The sequence below is a fragment of the Mytilus edulis genome, chromosome 6, assembly GCF_963676685.1.
Source record: "Mytilus edulis chromosome 6, xbMytEdul2.2, whole genome shotgun sequence".
In the NCBI taxonomy this organism is placed as follows: Eukaryota; Metazoa; Mollusca; class Bivalvia; order Mytilida; family Mytilidae; genus Mytilus; species Mytilus edulis.
The window spans coordinates 61,338,359-61,362,234 of record NC_092349.1 but is presented as its reverse complement, the minus strand read 5'-3'; the positions used below and the strand labels follow the sequence as shown (position 1 = coordinate 61,362,234).

The 23,876-nt window shown below is 32.9% G+C and overlaps 1 protein-coding gene across 1 annotated transcript in view; it reads left to right on the top strand.

Moving 5' to 3' along the window:
* LOC139526536 (uncharacterized) overlaps positions 1–23,876 on the top strand; it is a 103,637-nt gene that overhangs the window by 5,766 nt on the left and 73,995 nt on the right. Inside the window, exon 2 of the mRNA XM_071321694.1 lies at positions 10,553–10,696. Within this exon, the coding sequence (XP_071177795.1) occupies positions 10,553–10,696 (144 nt within the window). The remainder of the gene's footprint in view (positions 1–10,552; positions 10,697–23,876) is intronic.

Genomic DNA, 23,876 nt, shown 5'->3' with positions numbered 1-23,876 from the left:
CCCTTTTATTCATATGTCAGGGCAAATTTTCTAAAACGGGCTCGAATTTCAATAGAAATATTTTGACAATAATCTTTTAATCTTAATACAATATTTGTATTTGATATTCTGCCAGTACAAATTTATATAATAATGTTATTGTATTTTATCTGATAGAATATATGGGTCACTCAAAATGTTACATTGATGAAATTATAACCATGCATACATTATTGCATTGTAAATACAATGAACATAAAACAAATCGTTTACTGTTAAGTGAGATTTTTCAGTCATTGTACATGTGCATGAATCAAACAGACATAACACGAACTAGGTTGACACATTCGTCAGATTCAGATTGTTTTATTTATATATATTATATAATATGTGTTTTCAGCCGTGTATCACCTTCACTTGTGATCCAATGGATGGATCTGTCGTAGAGTTGTCACTTGTTTAGACGTGCTTATCAAATTTATTTCTGTGAATGTATATATGATCTTTTGCGATAAATATTTAGCTAATCTGCAATATCTTCCATCTTCATGCCTAGTATATCATGTACTGTGTTACAACTCTAGATTCTACTGACAAGGAAAGATAACACTAGTCCACCAAAAACTGTATTATTAGTTCAGTCTAGGTAGCTGAGTGGTCTAGAGCGATGGGAACAGTGCAGGCGGTGATGTCTCGATATCCCAATAGCATGAGTCCGAATCCCGGCGACGGAAGAACAAAAATTTCCGTACGCAAATTTGCAGATTTAGCATTGTTGTACTGATTTTTAAAGTAACTATATGTGGTCTTGCGCGCCGGGCATAGTGCAAGGCGATTTGGTGCCACGATATCTCAGTAGCATGAGTTCGAATCCCGGCCAGCACAGAACACAAAATTTGCTTTCGCAAATTTAAATCTAACATCGTTGGGCTGTTATTTAGACGAATTATATATACAGAATGTGTTCTCATCCTTGTATCACAAACACTGGTGATCCGATGGATAAAATATGTCTTAGAGTTGTCACTGGTTCAGACGTACTTATAATATAATTATATCTGTGACTGTATCCTACATTAATTTGTAAGATCCTCCATGACATATAAATGAGCTGATCTGCAATATTCCTTTTACTTGCCTGAATTGTCATATACTGTGGTACGACGCTAGATAAAAACTGACGAGAAAAGGTAACACCCGGCCACCGAAAGCTTGATTTTTTTTATCGCGTCTAGGTTGTCGAGTGGTCTAGCGCGCAAGGCATAGTGCAAGGCGATTTGGTGCCACGATATCTCAGTAGCATAAGTTCGAATTCCAGCCAGGGAATAACAAAAAATTTACAGATCTAACATCGTTAGACTGTTATTTAGACGAATTATATATATATATATATATCTAAAAACGTTTAAAAAACGCGGCAAATGAACGTCATAGTAGTTATTCTAACGTCAGGTATCCAAGCATTGTATTTGTTGTTTCATTTCTTTGTATTTCGCCGCACAAGTATTTGTTTGATACAAGAAAAATTAAAAAAAATATGTTTGTTCCTTTAAAGCAGAAATTCAAGTGTTAAGGGATTCAAATAATTGATAAGTTACCCTGTGAAATAAATCGATTTCCAAAGAGCCTTCAAATTACTGTTGAACAGCGGATCTTAATTAACGTCTTATACGATTATGCAACATTTTCTATCACATAACTGGGTATTGCTTTGTGAAATTTTAGGACGAAACCAGTTATTACATATTGACATTAACCGGGTCTTCCATTTGACATGATTCATTTCTGTCTTCCCAGGCACAGATATACAATTATGTATATGCTCAAAGTGACAAGTCTTGTGATCTCCGGGTTGATTATTTTCTTTTCGTACCGTACCTTTCTTCAGTACAATGTGCACAATTTAAAGAGAAATTGAAGAAATAAGAGGCAAGATTGAATCAATTCACCATTTTGGTGTGCCTTTTTACTTATTTCTCCATTAATCTAGAACAGTTGTAGGAAATATTACGTCTCACAATCATAATAGAAAATAGTTATATGTGTATTTGTATTATGTGAGTTTTGTTTGCCGGGGTAGTTTAGACACAATGAGGTCACACATTAACTATCTTTATATACAATGTCACTGAATCCTCATCGTTTGTGATATTTTGTAGAGGATCAATATTTTTTTAACCCTTTAAGACTTTATCAACATTTTCATTTTTTACCAATACTGTTTTTGAATTTGGAGCATTACCAAATACATTATTATCTCAATTAGTTCTTAAAGCTGTCTGTAGAGATTGTTTTTAAATTGTTAACTCTGTTTCACTGTCTCGTGTACTTCGTAATATCCGGTTCCCTTTTATTCATACGTCAGGGCAAAATTTCTAAAACAGACTCGAATTTCAATAGAATTATTTTGACAATAATCTTTTAATCTTAACCATATTTGTATTTGATATTCTGCCAGTACAAATTTATATAATAATGTTATTGTGTTTTATCTGATAGAATATATGGGTCACTCAAAATGTTACAATGATAAAATTATAACCATTCATACATATTGCATTGTAATTTCAATGAACATAAAAGAAATTCCTTTACTGTTAAGTGAGATGTTTCAGTTATTGTACATGTGCATGAATCAAACAGACATAACACAAACTAAGTTGACACAGCCGTCAGATTCAGATTGTTTTATTTATATATATATATAATGTAATATGTGTTTTCAGCCGTGTATCACCTTCACTTGTGATCCAATGGATGGATCTGTCGTAGAGTTGTCACTTGTTTAGACGTACTTATCAAAATATTTATTTCTGTGAATGTATATATGATCTTTTGCGATAAATATTTAGCTAATCTGCAATATCTTCCACCTTCATGCCTAGTATATCATGTACTGTGTTACAACTCTAGATTCTACTGACAAGGAAAGATAACACTCGGCTACCGAAAGCTGTATTATTAGTTCAGTCTAGGTAGCCGAGTGGTCTAGAGCGATGGAAACAGTGCAGTCGGTGGTGTCTCGATATCCCAATAGCATGAGTCCGAATCCCGGCGACGGAAGAACAAAAATTTCCGTACGCAAATTTGCAGATTTAGCATTGTTGTACTGATTTTTAGAGTAACTATATGTGGTCTTACGCGCCGGGCATAGTGCAAGGCGATTTGGTGCCACGATATCTCAGTAGTATGAGTTCGAATCCCGGCCAGCACAGAACACAAAATTTGCTTTCGCAAATTTAAATCTAACATCGTTGGGCTGTTATTTAGACGAATTATATATACAGAATGTGTTCTCATCCTTGTATCACAAACACTGGTGATCCGATGGATAAAATATGTCGTCGAGTTTTCACTGGTTCAGACGTACTTATAATATAATTATATCTGTGACTGTATCCTACATTAATTTGTAAGATCCTCCATGACATAAAAATGAGCTGATCTGCAATATTCCTTTTACTTGCCTGAATTATCATATACTGTGGTACGACGCTAGATAAAAACTGACGAGAAAAGGTAACACCCGGCCACCGAAAGCTTGATTTTTTTTATCGCGTCTAGGTTGTCGAGTGGTCTAGCGCGCAAGGCATAGTGCAAGGCGATTTGGTGCCACGATATCTCAGTAGCATAAGTTCGAATTCCAGCCAGGGAATAACAAAAAATTTACAGATCTAACATCGTTAGGCTGTTATTTAGACGAATTATATATATATATATATATATATATATATATCTAAAAACGTTTAAAAAACGCGGCAAATGAACGTCATAGTAGTTATTCTAACGTCAGGTATCCAAGCATTGTATTTGTTGTTTCATTTCTTTGTATTTCGCCGCACAAGTATTTGTTTGATACAAGAAAAATTAAAAAAAATATTTTTGTTCCTTTAAAGCAGAAATTCAAGTGTTAAGGGATTCAAATAATTGATAAGTTACCCTGTGAAATAAATCGATTTCCAAAGAGCCTTCAAATTACTGTTGAACAGCGGATCTTAATTAACGTCTTATACGATTATGCAACATTTTCTATCACATAACTGGGTATTGCTTTGTGAAATTTTAGGACGAAACCAGTTATTACATATTGACATTAACCGGGTCTTCCATTTGACATGATTCATTTCTTTCTTCCCAGGCACAGATATACAATTATGTATATGCTCAAAGTGACTAGTCTTGTGATCTCCGGGTTGATTATTTTCTTTTCGTACCGTACCTTTCTTCAGTACAATGTGCACAATTTAAAGAGAAATTGAAGAAATAAGAGGCAAGATTGAATCAATTCACCATTTTGGTGTGCCTTTTTACTTATTTCTCCATTAATCTAGAACAGTTGTAGGAAATATTACGTCTCACAATCATAATAGAAAATAGTTATATGTGTATTTGTATTATGTGAGTTTTGTTTGCCGGGGTAGTTTAGACACAATGAGGTCACACATTAACTATCTTTATATACAATGTCACTGAATCCTCATCGTTTGTGATATTTTGTAGAGGATCAATATTTTTTTAACCCTTTAAGACTTTATCAACATTTTCATTTTTTACCAATACTGTTTTTGAATTTGGAGCATTACCAAATACATTATTATCTCAATTAGTTCTTAAAGCTGTCTGTAGAGATTGTTTTTAAATTGTTAACTCTGTTTCACTGTCTCGTGTACTTCGTAATATCCGGTTCCCTTTTATTCATACGTCAGGGCAAATTTTCTAAAACAGACTCGAATTTCAATAGAATTATTTTGACAATAATCTTTTAATCTTAACCATATTTGTATTTGATATTCTGCCAGTACAAATTTATGTAATAATGTTATTGTGTTTTATCTGATAGAATATATGGGTCACTCAAAATGTTACAATGATAAAATTATAACCATTCATACATATTGCATTGTAATTACAATGAACATAAAAGAAATTCCTTTACTGTTAAGTGAGATGTTTCAGTTATTGTACATGTGCATGAATCAAACAGACATAACACAAACTAAGTTGACACAGCCGTCAGATTCAGATTGTTTTATTTATATATATATATAATGTAATATGTGTTTTCAGCCGTGTATCACCTTCACTTGTGATCCAATGGATGGATCTGTCGTAGAGTTGTCACTTGTTTAGACGTACTTATCAAAATATTTATTTCTGTGAATGTATATATGATCTTTTGCGATAAATATTTAGCTAATCTGCAATATCTTCCACCTTCATGCCTAGTATATCATGTACTGTGTTACAACTCTAGATTCTACTGACAAGGAAAGATAACACTCGGCTACCGAAAGCTGTATTATTAGTTCAGTCTAGGTAGCCGAGTGGTCTAGAGCGATGGAAACAGTGCAGTCGGTGGTGTCTCGATATCCCCATAGCATGAGATCGTATCCCGGCGACGGAAAAACAAAAATTTCCTTACGCAAATTTGAAGATTTAGCATTGGTGTGCTGATTGATTTTTAGAGTAATTATATGTGGTCTTGCGCGCCGGGTATAGTGCAAGGTGATTTGGTGCCACGATATCTCAGTAGCATGAGTTCGAATCCCGGCCAGCAAAAAACGCTAAATTTGCTTCTTCAATTTTAAATCTAACATCGTTGGGCTGTTATTTAGACGAATTATACATGTGTACAGAATGTGCTCTCAGCCTTAAGCTTGTATCACAAACACTGGTGATCCGATGGATAAAATCTGTCGTAGAGTTGTCACTGGTTCAGACGTACTTATAATATAATTATTTCTGTGACTGTATCCTACATTGATTTGTAAGATCCTCCATAACATATAAATCAGCTGATCTGCAATATTCCATTTCCTAATTCTATCTTATTCATTCAAATGACGTCATTTTTCATTTTTTGATGATCTGTTTTACAAATTCAAATGACATCATCATTTTTGTTGTCATTTTTTACAATTTCAAATATGACGTCACTTGGCGTTGAGGTTTAAACTTATTCGGATGTGTCTACATTTTGTGTTGCAAATGTCTGGTTATGTAATGTATTTCAGTTGTTTCTGTAATAAGTTAATATTTCAGTTCTATCATGTACAGCTTTTGTTTATTAATTTTATAAATTTACTGTTTGCAAAAGTATAAATTATTCTAAATAATAAGGATGTTCTGGTAACTAACAGAAAACCCTGGCCGTTTTTGGCACAACTTTTTTGATCTTTTGGTCCTCGATGCTTTTCGACTTTGTGCTTGTTTCGGCATTCAAACTTTTGTATCTGGGCATCACTAGTAGATCTTGTGTGGATAAAATACACTTCTGGCGTATTAAAATTTTCAACTTGTTGCCTTTTGTTGGCTGTTCTTCGTGTGTTTCTTTGTCAATTGTATTCTCTAATTTATATTGTAGTCGTGTGGTGTTGAGTTGTCATTTTAATGTTATATTTTACATGGCTATAAAATGGGAGGTTTGGCATGCCACAAAACCAGGTTCAACCCGCCATTTTTTTCTTTACAAATGTCCTGTACCAAGTCAGGAATATGGCCATTGTTATATTATAGTTCATTTCTGTGTGTGTTACATTTTAACGTTGCGTCGTTTGTTTTCTCTTATATTGAGTGTAAATTGACATTGCGATAAGACGTGTCACGGTACTTGTCTATCCCAAATTCATGTATTTAGTTTTGATGTTATATTTGTTATTCTCGTGGGATTTTGTCTGATGTTTGGTCCGTTTCAGTGTGTGTTACATTGTAGTGTTGTGTCGTTGTTCTCCTCTTATATTTAATGCGTTTCCCTCAGTTTAAGTTTGTTACCCCGATTTTGTTTCTTGTCCATGGATTTATGAGTTTGAACACCGGTTTACTACTGTTGCCTTAATCTATTCATGCCTTAATTAGCATGTACTGTGTAACGACGCTAGATAAAAACTGATGAGAAAAGGTAGCACCCGGCCACCGAAAGCTTGATTTATTTTATCGAGTCTTGGTTGTCGAGTGGTCTAGCGCGCAAGGCATAGTGCAAAGCGATTTGGTGCCACGATATCTCATTAGCATAAGTTTGAATCCCAGCCAGGGAAGAACACAAAATTTACAGATCTAACATCGTTAGGCTGTTATTTAGACGAATTATATATATATATATATATATATATAAACGTTTAAAACGCGGCAAATGAACGTCATAGTAGTTATTCTAACGTCATGTATCCAAGCAATGTTATTGTTGTTTCAATGTTGAATTTTATTCCAATGATGAAGATCGTAATGACCGATACGCATGGAAAATTGTGTTATAGTTTTTATTATTTAATCAATCAGAGACATTATATATAATAAATATTTGTTTATATGTATTAACACAATTTGCAATGATATAATTACTGTCAATGAACGACTTTCTTAAACACGTGTTACTGATTTTGGTTGTATACGTTCATGTCAAAATGGTGTTGATTTCTCATTAGTTCTTGCTTGATTTTGAAATGAATTATTATAATTTATATAATCTTTTTTTTGGATCGTTACATCAGAATATGTTTTCTTAACGGGATGTTAGAGCTGAGATTTAAAGTTGAGTGAAGATTTTTTTCCTTTTGAAAATGCATTCTTAAAAGTTAACTATAAAAAGCATTGAAAAAGTTACTATTCTATTAAAGCTGCTGATATCTAGAACCATTATATTAAAAATAAAACAAGAAAATTTTTCATATTATTATATTAATTGTAGTGGTGACCATTGCACTGACACTCGTATTCTTTAAACAGTTTTTAGCGTATCTTATAATTTGATCCTTTCGACTGTTTCCTGTTTCACGTTTAACGGAAAATATTTCATGCATGTTCATGACGAGAACAAATTAATCGTATATACAATAGGTAGGTTCTGTAATAGAGGCCGCCCGGGATGAAGGTCGGGGAAATTTTGACTGTTACTATGAAAGGAGAGTATACTGGATAGGGACAGAAATTATGGCTAACAACAGGCCACCTACGGACCCTTCAAATTGATGATGCAAGAGTTCTTACCGTGCAGAGAGTGACACTCTTTGTACACAAAGCATCTTATTCGGACCGAACATGGCTACGTTCTTGTAAATACCACACAGCCAAATGGACGCTCCCTACTTTAGCAAGGGTTTTACTACCGGTTGAAAGTAGATCAAGAGTAATCATATTTATTTTCCTCAGTCACCCTTTGGGTGCATGTGTAGGGCAATTTTGTGAAAATGCAAAAAAAGTATAAGAACGGTACAGATAATAAATATTTTAAAAATATTTGAGCTACGTACATATGTGACAATAAATAATAGATACTGATTTTTTTCATTAGGTGTTACAATTTATTTTCTTTTTTTGGCTTCTAAATTTAATTGTCCTTTACTCATTGTATTTTATCTTTATAAAATGTTATTACACATAATACTATCTATCATCTTTTATATCAATTTACAACTTCAATATCAAAAACACTAAGTCCTTATACTATCAGGCTACCTCACTCTTATCTCACATGTAGCTCAATCATTCAACGTATTTCAGAAACCTACACAGAGTACAAAATAAAACATAAAAATGTCGGATAAATGTCTTTTGTTTTTAGTTAAAGACGAAAAGCAAAACAATCAAATTAATTGTTCGTACGGAGTTGGATTCCATTCCACCATGCAAATTCGCGATCAAAATCGTTTATATTAATCATTATGAATCACTGTTGTTTATGAGACTTCAGTCAATTCTACAAAAAGTCACATAAGGAATTACGAATAATAAAAACTATCCGGCATACACTATATTTTACAGATTCGTACGCATATGCTCATAAAAATTTATTAAGACATTATTAACAGTTTTTTTCCCCGCATATTCAACCATCAGCAGTATTGCCTAGTTCACTTCATCATTCATAAATTTCGTACTCCGAACATCATTGAAATCTTCTGTCAAAACTTTAATTAATTTATAGTAATAGTAATAGTTGATGTGTTTCCTCGGTTTTTGTTTGTTATTCGGATTTGTTTTCTGTCAATCGATTTATGACTTTTGAATATCGGTATACTACTATTGCCTTTGAATACTGTCACAAGTTAGAATAACATAAATTCTATTATTAAGCTTAGATATCCGAGCAGTAACTTAGAACAGAGAGAAATTTCACATAAATAAAAAACGACGTCCATCCAAATCAAGGTCCACTCGATCGATTTCACTTGCGATCGAAATCGCAATAACCTACAACATTTTTTTTATTTTTTTTATTAATTTCACCATTATGACTTTAGTGTGGTCATTTGTTTATGTTAACATAGCTCTTATTTATTAATGTTTCTGAAAGACTACCCAAAAAATGTCAACCTATTTATTCTTTAGTGTTATAATCATAAAACATGCAAAAATCAGATAAAATTGCAATTTCATGGGAAAAAATCTGAAGTAGAAACCATTCGTTCAACGGTTACTTGCAACAGTTGCTTGGAAGCATAATCGATTACACACAATACTGTTTGATGTTAATTCGGAAAATATCGAACTGAAATTAATAATAAATTACATCTTACATTCCTCCATCTACTTTTGATAATGATTCATAAAAATACGTTGATATGTATTGCATATATTGATTATTTTACGGTTGGAAAGGTAGCAAATCTTATATGCGCAATTCATTTTTGGTTGACAGTAGTAGCAACATCTGTACGAATTCCTCTGTCTATATCTTTAATTGGATATGGATCATATCTCGTTTCGAAGCTGTGACATTTTCCCATATAAAATGTCTTCCCACATAATTCACTTCAACCCTGAAAATTACTTTGTGATAAGCCATCTCAAACTTATTATTCAAGTTCTCACACAATCAAGTTATGTTGAAATTTAATTCAGTGCAAACATTAACTAATTGTTTTGATATCTTTATTCTAGGTCCACTGCAATGTTAGCCAGCACAAAATGTTAAAATAAGTCAAATAAAAAAAATCAACAAGGCAGATGTGACATCATTTACGACGAAACGATAATCGAATAGCAAATATGACGGACAAAAACAAGCGACAACAATGAATAACGGGCTCCTGACATGGGAAAACCATATGCAGAATAAGGATGTATCAGGGTTAAACATGTTTGTCAGCGCTACAACCCCTTCCCCTAAATCAGGACATTGGTCTAAATAATTTCAGAATGATATCAAATCAAATATGGCGTTGAAGTTTTGAAAAAACCAAGCCGTCAAAATGAACCACCGAGCAAATTTAACACAATCATTCCTCAAAGAAGTCTAATTTGCTGGCAAGAACCACCCATCCCCCCAAAAGAAACAAAATGCAGAAAAAGGAAATAAGAGAGCAAAAATTCACCTTATTTAGAAAAGAGTATGCTTATTCATATTTCCTTTGAAACTCATGGTACATATAGATGGATTAAGTATTATTATTATTAATTTTATGTCCCAGTTTCGCAGTTTGGAAATTCGAGAATCTCAGTTCAAAAACACAAAGTCTATCATTTGTGCTCAATTGCTCAATTCCAGTTGTAAATTGTTTTTTTAAATGGCATAGAATTCATCTCAAAATAAACGATATATGTCTATAAGTATTATTCAAATATAGATTATTTTCAGATTTGCGCAGTGTCCTATCGATGAAGCATCCTGTTCTTCAGTGAAAGAACAAGAACCTCGGAGTTTAAGAGAGCAAATTAAGAGTCACGAGGAATCAACGATGACATTGATGGAAGAAAAACAGGAAAAGGAGGACGAAAACAGGTGAGTTTAAAAGAAACCTTACAATAAGATAAAGAGATACATGAATCGTGTGATTGTCAGATAGAAAACTGTTGAAGAAAATGAAAAATGAAATTTAAAATGCCTATAGGTTACCATATCCTCTTTAAAAATGATAATATAAAACACTAACATAATATACGTTATAAAACATTAAACCCAAAATCAGATTGAAGAAAACTCAAAAGAGACTGCTTTCAGATATTTCAAAATGAAGGTCTAAATACGGGTATCATATAAATTAGTATATTTGAAAAATAAGGTTAATGTCTGATAGATTTTTAGAGACTAGAAAGTACACCTTACAATCGTTTTATACATAAAATATAGTTGACAAATAGTATTGGAGACAAAAAATTAATCACGAAAACTGAACGTTGACCGATGAAGGTAATAATATCAAATATAAGTTTTCTGGTGCTGAAAAATTGGTACCGTGTATATTATTTCCATTCGTTTGATGTATTTGAGCTTTTGTTTTTCCCATTTGGTGAAGAACTTTCCGTTTTGAATTTTCCTTGGAGTTCGGTATTTTTGTTATTTTACTTTTTACATGCTACCAGAAAGATAATTATACCTTACAATAATTCTTTACTACGAATAGTGTTGACTTCAAACCTTTAGATTTTGAGAAACGGACTACATCGAAACCTTGAACTTGAAAAATTAACCATAAAATGTGAACGGTATCAAATGAACATTGTCAGACTTACAAAGGGGCCTCGGTGGCCGAATGGTATAAGTATGTGAACTTAAAAATTCAAAAGATCTTTTAGAGTACATACAATCTAACTCTCTTTCATCTGTTAACAGTATTAAAACATATGACTTTTCTACTCCACATTCCAAACTAAAAGACAAATTGAAAGAGTTGGTATTACTTAGCTTCATAAAAAAGAATGGCCAACGTAGATACAAGTATCTTGTCTTAGGGAGGGATAAATCATACTTTGTAAAGAATCACTCTGATTCAAACAAAAAATTCTCTGAAACTGATATTATCAAGATGCTTGATTTCTTGATTGACAACATATTTGTTACGTTCGGAGGACGTGTTTTTCAACAGACTGTCGGGATTCCAATGGGAACAAACTGTGCCCCTCTACTCGCCGACTTGTTTCTTTATTATTATGAGGCTGACTTCATGGAGGAACTTCTTAGGAAGAAAGATAAGAAGTTAGCAATATCCTTTAACTCTACTTTCCGCTATATAGATGATGTTCTTTCATAAGTATGTGAACTTAAAAATTCAAAAGATCTTTTAGAGTACATACAATCTAACTCTCTTTCATCTGTTAACAGTATTAAAACATATGACTTTTCTACTCCACATTCCAAACTAAAAGACAAATTGAAAGAGTTGGTATTACTTAGCTTCATAAAAAAGAATGGCCAACGTAGATACAAGTATCTTGTCTTAGGGAGGGATAAATCATACTTTGTAAAGAATCACTCTGATTCAAACAAAAAATTCTCTGAAACTGATATTATCAAGATGCTTGATTTCTTGATTGACAACATATTTGTTACGTTCGGAGGACGTGTTTTTCAACAGACTGTCGGGATTCCAATGGGAACAAACTGTGCCCCTCTACTCGCCGACTTGTTTCTTTATTATTATGAGGCTGACTTCATGGAGGAACTTCTTAGGAAGAAAGATAAGAAGTTAGCAATATCCTTTAACTCTACTTTCCGCTATATAGATGATGTTCTTTCACTAAACAATTCAAAATTTGGTGACTATGTGGAACGCATCTATGCAATCGAACTAGAGATAAAGGATACTACAGATACAGTTAAGTCGGCTTCATATCTTGACTTTCGTCTAGAAATTGACAATGAGGGTCTGTTGAAAACAAAACTTTACAACAAAAGAGATGATTTCAGCTTTCCAATTGTGAACTTTCCATTTCTAAGTAGCAACATTCCAGCACCTGCATACGGGGTATATATCTCCCAATTGATACGATATTCCCGTGCTTGCATTTCCTATCATGATTTTCTTGATAGAGGTTTGCTGCTCACAAGGAAGCTATTAAACCAAGAGTTCCAAACGGTGAAGTTGAAATCATCCCTTCGTAAATTTTACGGACGCCATCACGAGTTGGTTGACCGTTATGGAATAACCGTTTCACAAATGATATCGGATATGTTCCTTACGTCGTAACTACAATCCCCTTCCCTTTCATGAATAAGACCTACCGAATTAGACTATTTACCGGATTTGTAATCACATAAGCAACACGACGGGTGCCACATGTGGAGCAGGATCTGCTTACCCTTCCGGAGCACCTGAGATCACCCCTAGTTTTTGGAGGGGTTCGTGTTGTTTATTCTTTAGTTTTCTATGTTGTGTCGTGTGTACTATTGTTTTTCTGTTTGTCTTTTTCATTTTTAGCCATGGCGTTGTCAGTTTGTTTAAGATTTATGAGTTTGACTGTCCCTTTGGTATCTTTCGTCTCTCTTTTGTATCACTAACCAGTCAACACTGAAGTTGTGAGTTCGAATACCGTACGTGTCAGGTGCGTTCGACTCCAATCTTAATTGACTAGAATTGTCAGTTTTCCTACCGAAGACGTACACACACTGGATGTAGTTGAAATTTTACTTATAGTGTCTGAGAAACGAACCCTATCCAAAAAGTTTAACGTTGATCAATGAACCAAGAAGCAAGGTCAAATGAACACCTTCTAAATATATTTCTTTTCTTTTCACCTGCGTTACATATAGTTGAATATATTTTAACTGCTTAGAGAAGATGTAAAACGGGTTATTGTTTTTTTGGATTTAGACATATTGGTTATATATGCACGTTTGGCGGATTAAAAGTTGGGGTTCCGTTATTTTATATATTTTGTTGTTGGTGATGATTTGGACAATTTTGTTGTATGCAAATGTCAATTTTAACAATATTGTTATCAAATTATATTAGATTTTTATGGTATTAATCATTGTTTGCAGAGAAAAGAACAAGTTACTGCGAGCAACCAAATATCTATTAGAAGTTTTTCTTATTAATGCATAGGAATTTAGTAAAGAAAAACTTTAAACTCGGACGAGGATGATATAATGACATATACATAAATTACAAAAACTCAATATTGTCGATTCAACCACGAAAGTTGAAATGAACCCCATATTAACGATATCAGACGAAAATGTACACCATTATATACACAGAGTATTGTTGACCTATAAATTATTGTATCTTAGAAATAGAGTGTTCACTGAACATTTTATGCGATCAAGGTTGTGTTAACCCTGTCTGAAAGAAATGTAGATATGATAGTGCTGTCGGGTTTTCCCCGACTCATTTAATTGATCGTTATATTTGGTTTTACTGTCTTTTTTTACTAAAATAACTGAAAAATCAAGTAATAAAAATTCAGAAAACTGTCAGGAATGACCCTGGTTAAACAATTTGTGCTAGGCACTCAGACTGGTATATACCAAGCAACTTATTTTCATGTGTTGTCAATTTTCATGAATGTTGGCACTAGCAAATGGTTCAGGATATGTACTCGATAAATATTAATATTGTTGAAATCCACACGATGTTTTTGATGGGTATTTTCGTAAATGATGGAAACCACAATTTGAACATCAGGATAGTAATTGGAATGCATGGGATACACGTTGTAATTTTTTCACCAAAAAACGTATCTTTTATCCAATCTGTGACTTGGAGTAACAATGTGATGCATTTTATACATATTTATCTTTTTGTATTAAAAGCCTAACTTCAATCATTAATGATAATGAAATAATGAAATGATAAATTCGCTTTTAGAAGCTCGTTTGATTAAATTTTGTCAAAATTAGCAAAGAAACATCGCTGATGAATGTTTTACTTACGAGTGAATGATTCGACATCATCTTGCTCATTGAATTCTTATTCATGTGACATTTCATTTAACCTCTTCGCTAGAGATGGGTTACGCGTTCATTGGGCGTGTTCAGTTGTTAAAAAGAAAAGAATGTCAACATTGAAAGAGCAACAAGGGTAAACCATTTGGTTAACTGATTCGATCCACAAAAACTCATTCTTATACAGATACAAACGATGATCAACATATATTTTAGCCTATAATATGAAATCAGACAGACCTAGAAAAATTCAATTGCACGAGATCGCTATCTATTTATATATATATATATATATTTATGTTCATATCGGGTTATATGACCGTCGGCAGTCTTTGGATGGTTAATAAGATGGCGTCTAGACTAAAATACACACGAAATACTGATGCATATTATCGAACCTATGCATGATTGTTAATTGTTTATTTTAAACTTTTTATAATTTTGATACACTTTTACTGGTAGTATGTTTTAAATTCAATATGAAAATTTGAATCAAATCGGTGAACATGAATTTAACACATAATGCCCCTCTAAAAAATGTTTCTCAAATAATGATTTTTTTTTTTTTTTACAAAAGTTAACTTAATACCATTTCAGAAAAAAAATAACCTTCATTCACTTTTGAAACTTACTACACCTACATATCAATTCTTTTGGAATTTTATAATAAGAAGACATCCCTTAAAATCTATGCCTTTTGACAGAAAGTTAGTTTTTATTACCTCTGTTCACTTTTTAAGCAAAATTTTATTACCCCGGGAAACAAGCTAAATTATCACATATTTCTTACGAAAACATTGTGTTTTGCATATGAGCCGCAGATTTCCCGTAGTCATATTCCTGCCCGGAGAAAATAACCGGTTAGTGTGTCCTGATATGACTTCATTGTTGTAAGACGTTTATGGCGTCATAACAGGGCACAATAACCGGTTATTCGTAACAATAATGATGAACGAGGATCATGGATTTAAATGACAGCGAATTTTGTTGAAGAAATAAAGATCACATTTCAAAGAACTCCGGTGTTTTTTCGTTTTATTTTGTCTGGCATTGTCGGTATGTTTTCGGCTTAAAAGTGTTAAATTCCAGAAGTACGTAATAAATACTTGGGATCTTGTACCATGACTACAAAAATAATAATAAAAGAAATGAATTCTTTTTTCAGACAAGATAATATGCTCATCTTGGGGCATTTAATAGCTGACTTACTTTGGTCTCTTGTGGAGATAGGTCTCATTGGCAATCATATACTACATTGTATTATAGTACCACATCTCCTTTTAATGGGCGCACTACGTTTGCACGCATTTGGGAATTAAAATGTTTTACATTTGCACTCAGCTTTTGATTACATTTGTGCGCATTTATTAAACAGGGTTATTCCAATCAATCTAGATTGCCAGCATGTTCTCTTTTTATTCAAAAAAGTGTCTCGCAATAAAATTTCAGTGATTTGATACCTCAAGCTGACTCATATGATAAAATTATTTTATCGCGTCAACCAAAACTGACCACATTTGCACTTTATTGTGTAAATCTATATAGCAGCATAGTAAATCAGCAATATCTCGGTGTCAGAATGAATTGCATTATATAAATATTGAAGATTGTTAGCATGTCCTCTTTTTATTCAAAATATTGTCTCGCAACAAAATTTAAGTGATTTGAAACCTCAGACTGACTTATATAATATTTTTTTAAACATGTCAACCAAAACTGACCATATATGCCTTGTCTATTATGTTAATCCATATAGCGGCATAGCAAATCGGCAATATTTTGATTCTTTTCTGTTAACGCGAATAACGTTACATAAATCTGTCACTGAAGTCAGTATTTGTATCTGTATTTCCCACTTCTGAATATGGATGGGTAGGTCACTTTATTCATTTCGGCTATTGTGTGATTGGCAAGTCTGCCCATAAATAAGTGGTGCTTGCTGAGGTGTGCTGAGTTAAACCCAGTGGTTCAGGATGTTTTATATGATACACCTCATCGCTAATCCTGGCTGAGCCGGCTGCTTGAACTTTTGATGCATATAACATTCAGTTTTCCATTGTAGCGTCAAACATTTTGTTTATGACGTTAGAATTTTATGGGAACCTGTGTGATATCTAGCTAGCATTGGCAGACAAATAGCGATAAGGTTTATAAAACTAATCCAGTAGTACATCACCCAACACTGTGACTGACATGAGAGATTTCCTTTGTACAAAATTTACTTTATAATGAAAAGTATGAGAAGTTCTCTTCTAATCTTGGAAAAATATAATATTACTTGTAGTATATTATGTCGGATGGTTGATTTTGTTGGTAGCTAAATTTCAAGTGGCAAATATTTCATTCCTGTTCGAGCGTTCACGATATCATTTAATTACCAGTAAAGACAAATCTAACACTATTAGATTGTTATAAATCACACCTTATGTTCAGAACATGTAACACTGTACCGTATACAATTTTCTTTTGAACATTTTCTGGCAACAGAATCGCAAATCCAAGGCAAACAAACGTGAATTACGAAGGAATATTTATGACTGATGAGCCTGTCAAAAACGGGGAACGAAGCAACGTTAAAAATGATGTTGATAACCCATGATATAAAAATAATGTTCCTATGCGTGGATAACCTCTTTATACGGCTTCTAGTTAAAACAAAATCATTTCTTTTATGATAGTTGAAGTGATAACAAGTGTCCAAGCTTATAGCCATTCGGTTCAATGTAAATAAGAATATGAAAAAAATAAAATATTAACTTTAAATACAAATTAATTTTTTAATTTTTTTTTCGTATTCTTATCTATAATATATATAGTCTACCGAGTAAAGTAATTTGCTACTCTGGAAAAATATTAATTAAGATTATTGTTTATGTTTACAATCCGAAAAATAAAAAATAAATAAAATCGTTTTCAACCAATGAAATGTCGTACACCATTCATTCACACCATTCCCGATTGCACGTTTCACAATCACACCATTCCTCATACACCACTACACCATTCCCCTTACATCATACACCTTAGCACCATACACCTTACACCATTGCACCATACACCATACACCATTACACCATACACGTTTTTTTGGGGAAATTTACACCATCGAAGGGCTGTACTTAAGGAAAATATGAAATACATACTGTTATGTTCAAGTACTAAAGTGTTTAGGGGTTAGATAGCTTCGTAATGTAAGTTATTTCGGTTAAGAGCAAACAATGTTTGATCTTGCCAGACGAAACGATAACATTATTTATAATTTTTTAAAGCATTTATATAATAAATATATTATAAATTTTCTTTTCCATGAACCCTGGTTTCATCCCTCTACCCATATGTGCCATCAGCTAACGCACTGGTCTTGTATGGGAGTCTCGGGATGATACGAGGACCAATATAAAAGACACATTATGATCTGTAAATAGCTAAAAATATGTACATATTTTTTTTTGGGAAATCCTATCACAAAAAAGACGTTGATACAAATTGTGCATTTTTAACTCGAAAATGTTACCTTTAAATTATTCCGAAAATCAATTTATGTCTTTTGGAATCAATTTTTGAAAACATCTCTTAACTACTAATGCTTTTTGTCGCAATACGTGTCAACATTTCATTTAAAAAAATCCTAAATGCACCTTCATTTTATCATGTTTATAGGTACATACACATTTTGAAAATCAGTTGGTGCAACTAACTTAACCATGAAAATTCCATTCTCATACCATAAGGCACATGTCTATTTAGAAGATGTTCAACAATCTACACAGCAACTTAATTGTCCAAGTCCAAAATAAGGTACTTGCATGCAAGAAATCAATTATCCAGGTATTCCATCTTTTAACAAAATACGATTTTATAAAACCTGTTAACAACACCACCATCACCGAATTAGCATTTGTATGTCTCGCATTCTACGACCGACAGTCGTATGAGGAGAAACAAAAATAATATCAAAGTATACGAAAAGGACAATGACATAATGAAATGTCCTACAGGCCATGTATTTTAACGTTTGTATTCCTGTACATAGTATGATTAGAAAATTGATAATTTGTTCTCCGTCAGACAAACCTTCTCATTGGTGACGTAATTTCGTTTACATTTAAGATAAAAAAACAGATTGATTTTGAACTATCTTTAGTTAAGGTTTTCTACTTTAAGTGTTTATTTTTTATAAGGATAGTATATTGGCGAATTTAAGTTCATTACTGACACTTACATTCTATCCTCTTTCATTTCCAGATATATAAATTTGTTCCTTTTGAAGTCACTGATATTTGAACACCTTCCATTGTTGCTAAATAAAAATTTGAATTATTAAATCGTCCATTAGATAAGAACTTAATTTTATTACCAAGTTTTAGTATATTCTTAAATAAAATAACTCGAATATGATAAATGAATCGGTATAGTTCTAATTAGCGCAGTGCTTTTCATTTGGGTTATACTACATATTACTACGCACGCAGTCTCTGTTGCCTCTCCTTTACCTCTAAAATTATTGAATTACACCAGTTCATATCGCAGGGTTCTATTCATTTGGAATGTTTAATATTCTTTACAAAGCACAAAAATGTCGGTATTCAGCTGAAAAGCTAACCAAACCTTTATAAAGACTTATTTGAAAAGGATATAGTTACGATACTGTTGTCGCCTCGGTTGTAATTACTTTTATTACCGTTTTCAAATTTGAAATATTATACCAGCTAAGATCGGTCCATTCATTTGGAATGTATTTCCATGTAGTCTTTGTTGTACATCTTAACTTTCGTCACTTTTGAAATTTTGGAGATGTATCAGTTCATATCTATATAACTTACGTCCTTTTTGAAATTTTAGAAAGTTACAGTCATTTTTGTGTTCGGTTTTAATGTATAAAATTCAAGATAGTTATAGTTAAATCAGAATGGACTGATATGATTCATTTAATATCATAATCATACTGGTGAAGGATATCTGTTATCCGAAATATTTATAGATAATTACATTTAATGTTTCCTTTTTATTATTGGTGTTGTTTTGTACGATTTTTAGGCGTTTATATGATTTATTTATTGTGTACTTGTAACGATCCAGCGCCCTCGTAAGAAAGACCGTTGACTAATATTCAGACGTGCTATATATATATATACATATATGTGACTGCATCTTACGATCCTTTACGATAGATAATTTAGCTAATCTGCAATCAATTCCATCTTCATGCCTAATATTTCCTGAACTGTGTTACAACTCTAGATTTTACTGACGAGGAAAGGTAACTCTAGGCAACAGAAAGCTGAATTTTTAGTTCAGTCTAGGTGGCTTAGTGATCTAGAGCGCTGGACACATTGCAGGCGGTGTTGTCATGATATCCCAATAGCATTAGCTCAAATCCCGGCGAGGGAAGAACACAAATTTGCTTCCGCAAATTTGCAGATTTAACATTGGTGTGCTGATGATTAGAGTAATTATAAAATTATAAAATATTTGACCACCATGACATTTCCAGGCTTATACCGGTAAACTCCATTATGACAAAACGTCGATGTAAAGTCACGATACGTAATCGAAGCACCTGTAATTGAATGTCAAACTATATCATAACATGACATGAGGAAATTTGAATTAGTGTATTAAGATACAAAAAACAAGTAGATTTTTTAACGTAAAATTTAAGATTTAGGTTAAAATCCTGTTTATAATCGCGTTATAAATTCACAAAATTTATCTTTAAGATTTCATTGCGTATATCATTTCCCATGAATCATTAATATTGTTTCGATTATACAAAATGGTTTAAATTATATCACCACTGCGAGATATTATTTAGAATAAAAAAATGCCGAAAATTAAAACTTTCCAGAATCATGTTGCAGTATGTACAACAACTATTTTGAGTTAATCTCAAAGTTTCAAAAAATATGAATATATGTTTGGACATATAGAGGAACATGTAAATCAAGCAAGATATACCTGCCCTTTCGAACCCCAATAGTGTTCCATTCCATGTTTATTCCAAGTTTCTGTTTTGTTTCTTATCTTTGACTGTCTTAGAACTACACCAACAAGATTTATGTTCTTTTGAAAGTTTTCGCACATCCCTTTCACCTACATGCCCTAATATTATTGATCATGCGGTTTGATTTTTCACTTTACTCTGCATTAACAGATCTTTTATTTAATCACCGTGTCAGGATACATGTACAAAATGTATTAATAGTAAGATAAGTGAAGATCATAAGGAAGCATATTTAATAATATACAGCCCCTTGAAGGTTCATTATATATCTTCGTATTCACTTAATTATCATTGATGTAGTTTTCATTACGAACGAAAGAACAATGTTTAAAAGGGAATTGGCTGTCAAATTCATGTTCACCGATTTGACTCAAATTCTCATATTTGATTCAAAACATACTAAAACATGTAAAACGTATATCCAAATTATATAAAAAGTCTAAAATGAACCATTTACGAGGCACGGGCTCGATAATATGTATCATGTGTTTCGTGTGTATTTGAGTCTAGACATCATCTAACGATTATCGAGTTGACGTTCGAAGACTGCCGACGGTCATATAAGCGATATAAACATAAATATAGATAGAAATAGAAATAGATAGCGAGCTCGTTCAATTAGATTTTTCTAGGTCTGTTTAATTTCATATAATAGGTTAGCAATATATTTTTATCATCGTTTTTACCTGTATAAGAATGAGGCTTTGTGGATCAAATCAGTCAATCAAATGATTTATCTTTTATTTCACTTTCAATATTGACATTCTTTTTCTTTAAATAACTTAACACGCAGAATTCCTGCGTAACTCATCCGTAGCTCAGGGTTTAATTACATTTTGATTAATTTAAAAAGACTTGACACCCCTTCCCCCCCAAAAAAAAAACAAAAACAAAAACAAAACAAACCCAAAACAATAGGACATAGCAACTATAATAGATGAACAAATTGAAAAAAAGGAATTCTTTAATAAAATTGAAACTAACAAAAATAATCATAATTATATTGTTTTGAAGAATCTAGCAAAATAACTTGTCAAGGTGTTTTAAATCTATGTATATAACATTATTTAAAAATGTATGCAGATTTAACATATTGTTGTGCTGGTATTAAGAGTAATTACTCATATATATATAGCAATTTTTTGTTCTTCCCTCAGCGGGATTCGAACCCTTGCGTCAGTGACATCGTGGCATCGTGTGAACACCGCCTGCACCGTGTCCAGCGCCCTAGACCACTCGAAAACCTAGACTACAATAAAATATAGCTTTTGGTGGTCGATGTCATGCCTTCCCGCGTCGGCTTCATCTATAGGAGTTTGCCATAAATCGACTAAATTGTTGCTATGGTAGCAGTAACCATTTCTGATGAAGAGCATTGTTTATTTCATGATGTGTTTGATCTGGGGTGTCCTTCGCGCACTTTCCGCCCCATAGTGTCCCATATATGCTCGATATAGTTCAAAGCCGGGCTACGATCGGGCCAAGGAAGATGAACCAAATTCCATTTGATCATTGGATCTTCCACGATGCTAATTTCCAACTTTGGCGAGCTCTGCACTACATTGGATACGGAAAACTGTTTGTCTGTTCGTTAGCAAAGGTCTCAGAAATGGTCTTATCGCACGATAACCAGTAGCGATGAGTTGATCTCGAACAGTTTTTGTTAAAAGACTCCTGTATGGCCACCACTCTCTTTTTAGGATTGTCTTGTATGCAATGGGTTTCCTTCTGACCAACCTTCATTATGCTTGATTGTCTCTAGCAAATGGTATAGGGGGTCTTCATTATCTCGGAAGGGCGTTTATTGCCTGATTTTTATTCTCAAAACGGCTTATAGTGGAATGGTGATGATCAACAATACGTGCAGTTTTTACAGCGACATCCCTGCTTCTCTTATGCTGATTATTTGCAATCTTGCTGCAGTTAAGAGTTGTAAAGGACCCATTACAAGGTGTCAATCACCTAACTTTAAAAACTTGGTTATTTAAAGTGTTGAAAACAATGAGGATAAAAACATCTGTTTTGCTGTTTACGGGTACAGTAGCTGCATGTGCAGATAAAAACTTATTGAGTCGATATTTATTGATTAAACTCAGGTGATACTTAAATAATGTTTAACTAGTTCTATTTTACCAAATTATATCACAAAAAAATAAAGAGCGTTTTTTTTAATTTCAATTTCAATTTGGTGTTGCAATACTTTTTTCCATGTGTATATATATAATTCGTGTCAAATTTAACCCAACAATGTTGCAATTTTTTGTTCTTTCCTCAGTGGGATTCGAACCCTTGCTTCTGTGACATCATGGAAACACCGCCTGCACCGTGTCCAGTGCCCTAGACCACTCGACCACTTAGGCTACATAAAAATACAGCTTTCGATGGTCGATGTAATGCCGTTCCCCGTCGGCTTTATCTAGGGTTGTAACACAGTACATGATGTATAGTGGCATGTAGATGGTGTGCCGTACCGGCCTTTCAGATCAGCTATTTCGTCTGTCGTAAAGGATGATAGTGTAAATTATCATGCCGGCATATCAAATATTACAGGCGACTTCGATACATTGCATATTGGCATCGGTAGAATTAAAGAATGCTACTTTAGTACTTTAATACTTTCCAAAATGCAGAAAATTGATGTTTCTATGTATAGTAAACAGGTATCATAAAAAGTAGAAAGAAACCGACATTACGTTCACCGATTTATAATTTCTATATACCTTATTTTATATATAATCATACAAATTTCATCGTATTGAAACTGAATTCAGCGGGACAAAGGGTCTCCAATGTGCATTTAAATCTAATTTTATTCTTATGTTTTCAGATATAGATCATAAAATAAAAAAATGTGTACATCAAATAAACTTTACCATTTCTTTAAATTGTACACCAATAAATAGAATTATTATTAGGATTAATTTTATGAATGTGTCTGTTTTAAATCATATTCATAGAAGAGGGATTTGTTGTAGAAAAAAAAAGAAAGATATTCAATATGTGTTGCTGAATGTGCGTGCATTCTGAACATTCACATACCGATTGCCTTTTCTCACCTTAAAATGACAACTTAGCAAATGACCGATCTTGGATATTGTATTGAATTCCACATACGAGTTTGGCATACTGAATTTCAATATTGAAAGAAATATTGGAGGCAACTGTAATTTAGAAAACTGAATATCCATAATTTGTTTTTTTCTTTTTATCAATCCCTACGGTTAACGCACGTGTAGAAGGCATAACAACCAAGTCAAAGAAGGGTACAATTTATATATGTATGTCAATTTT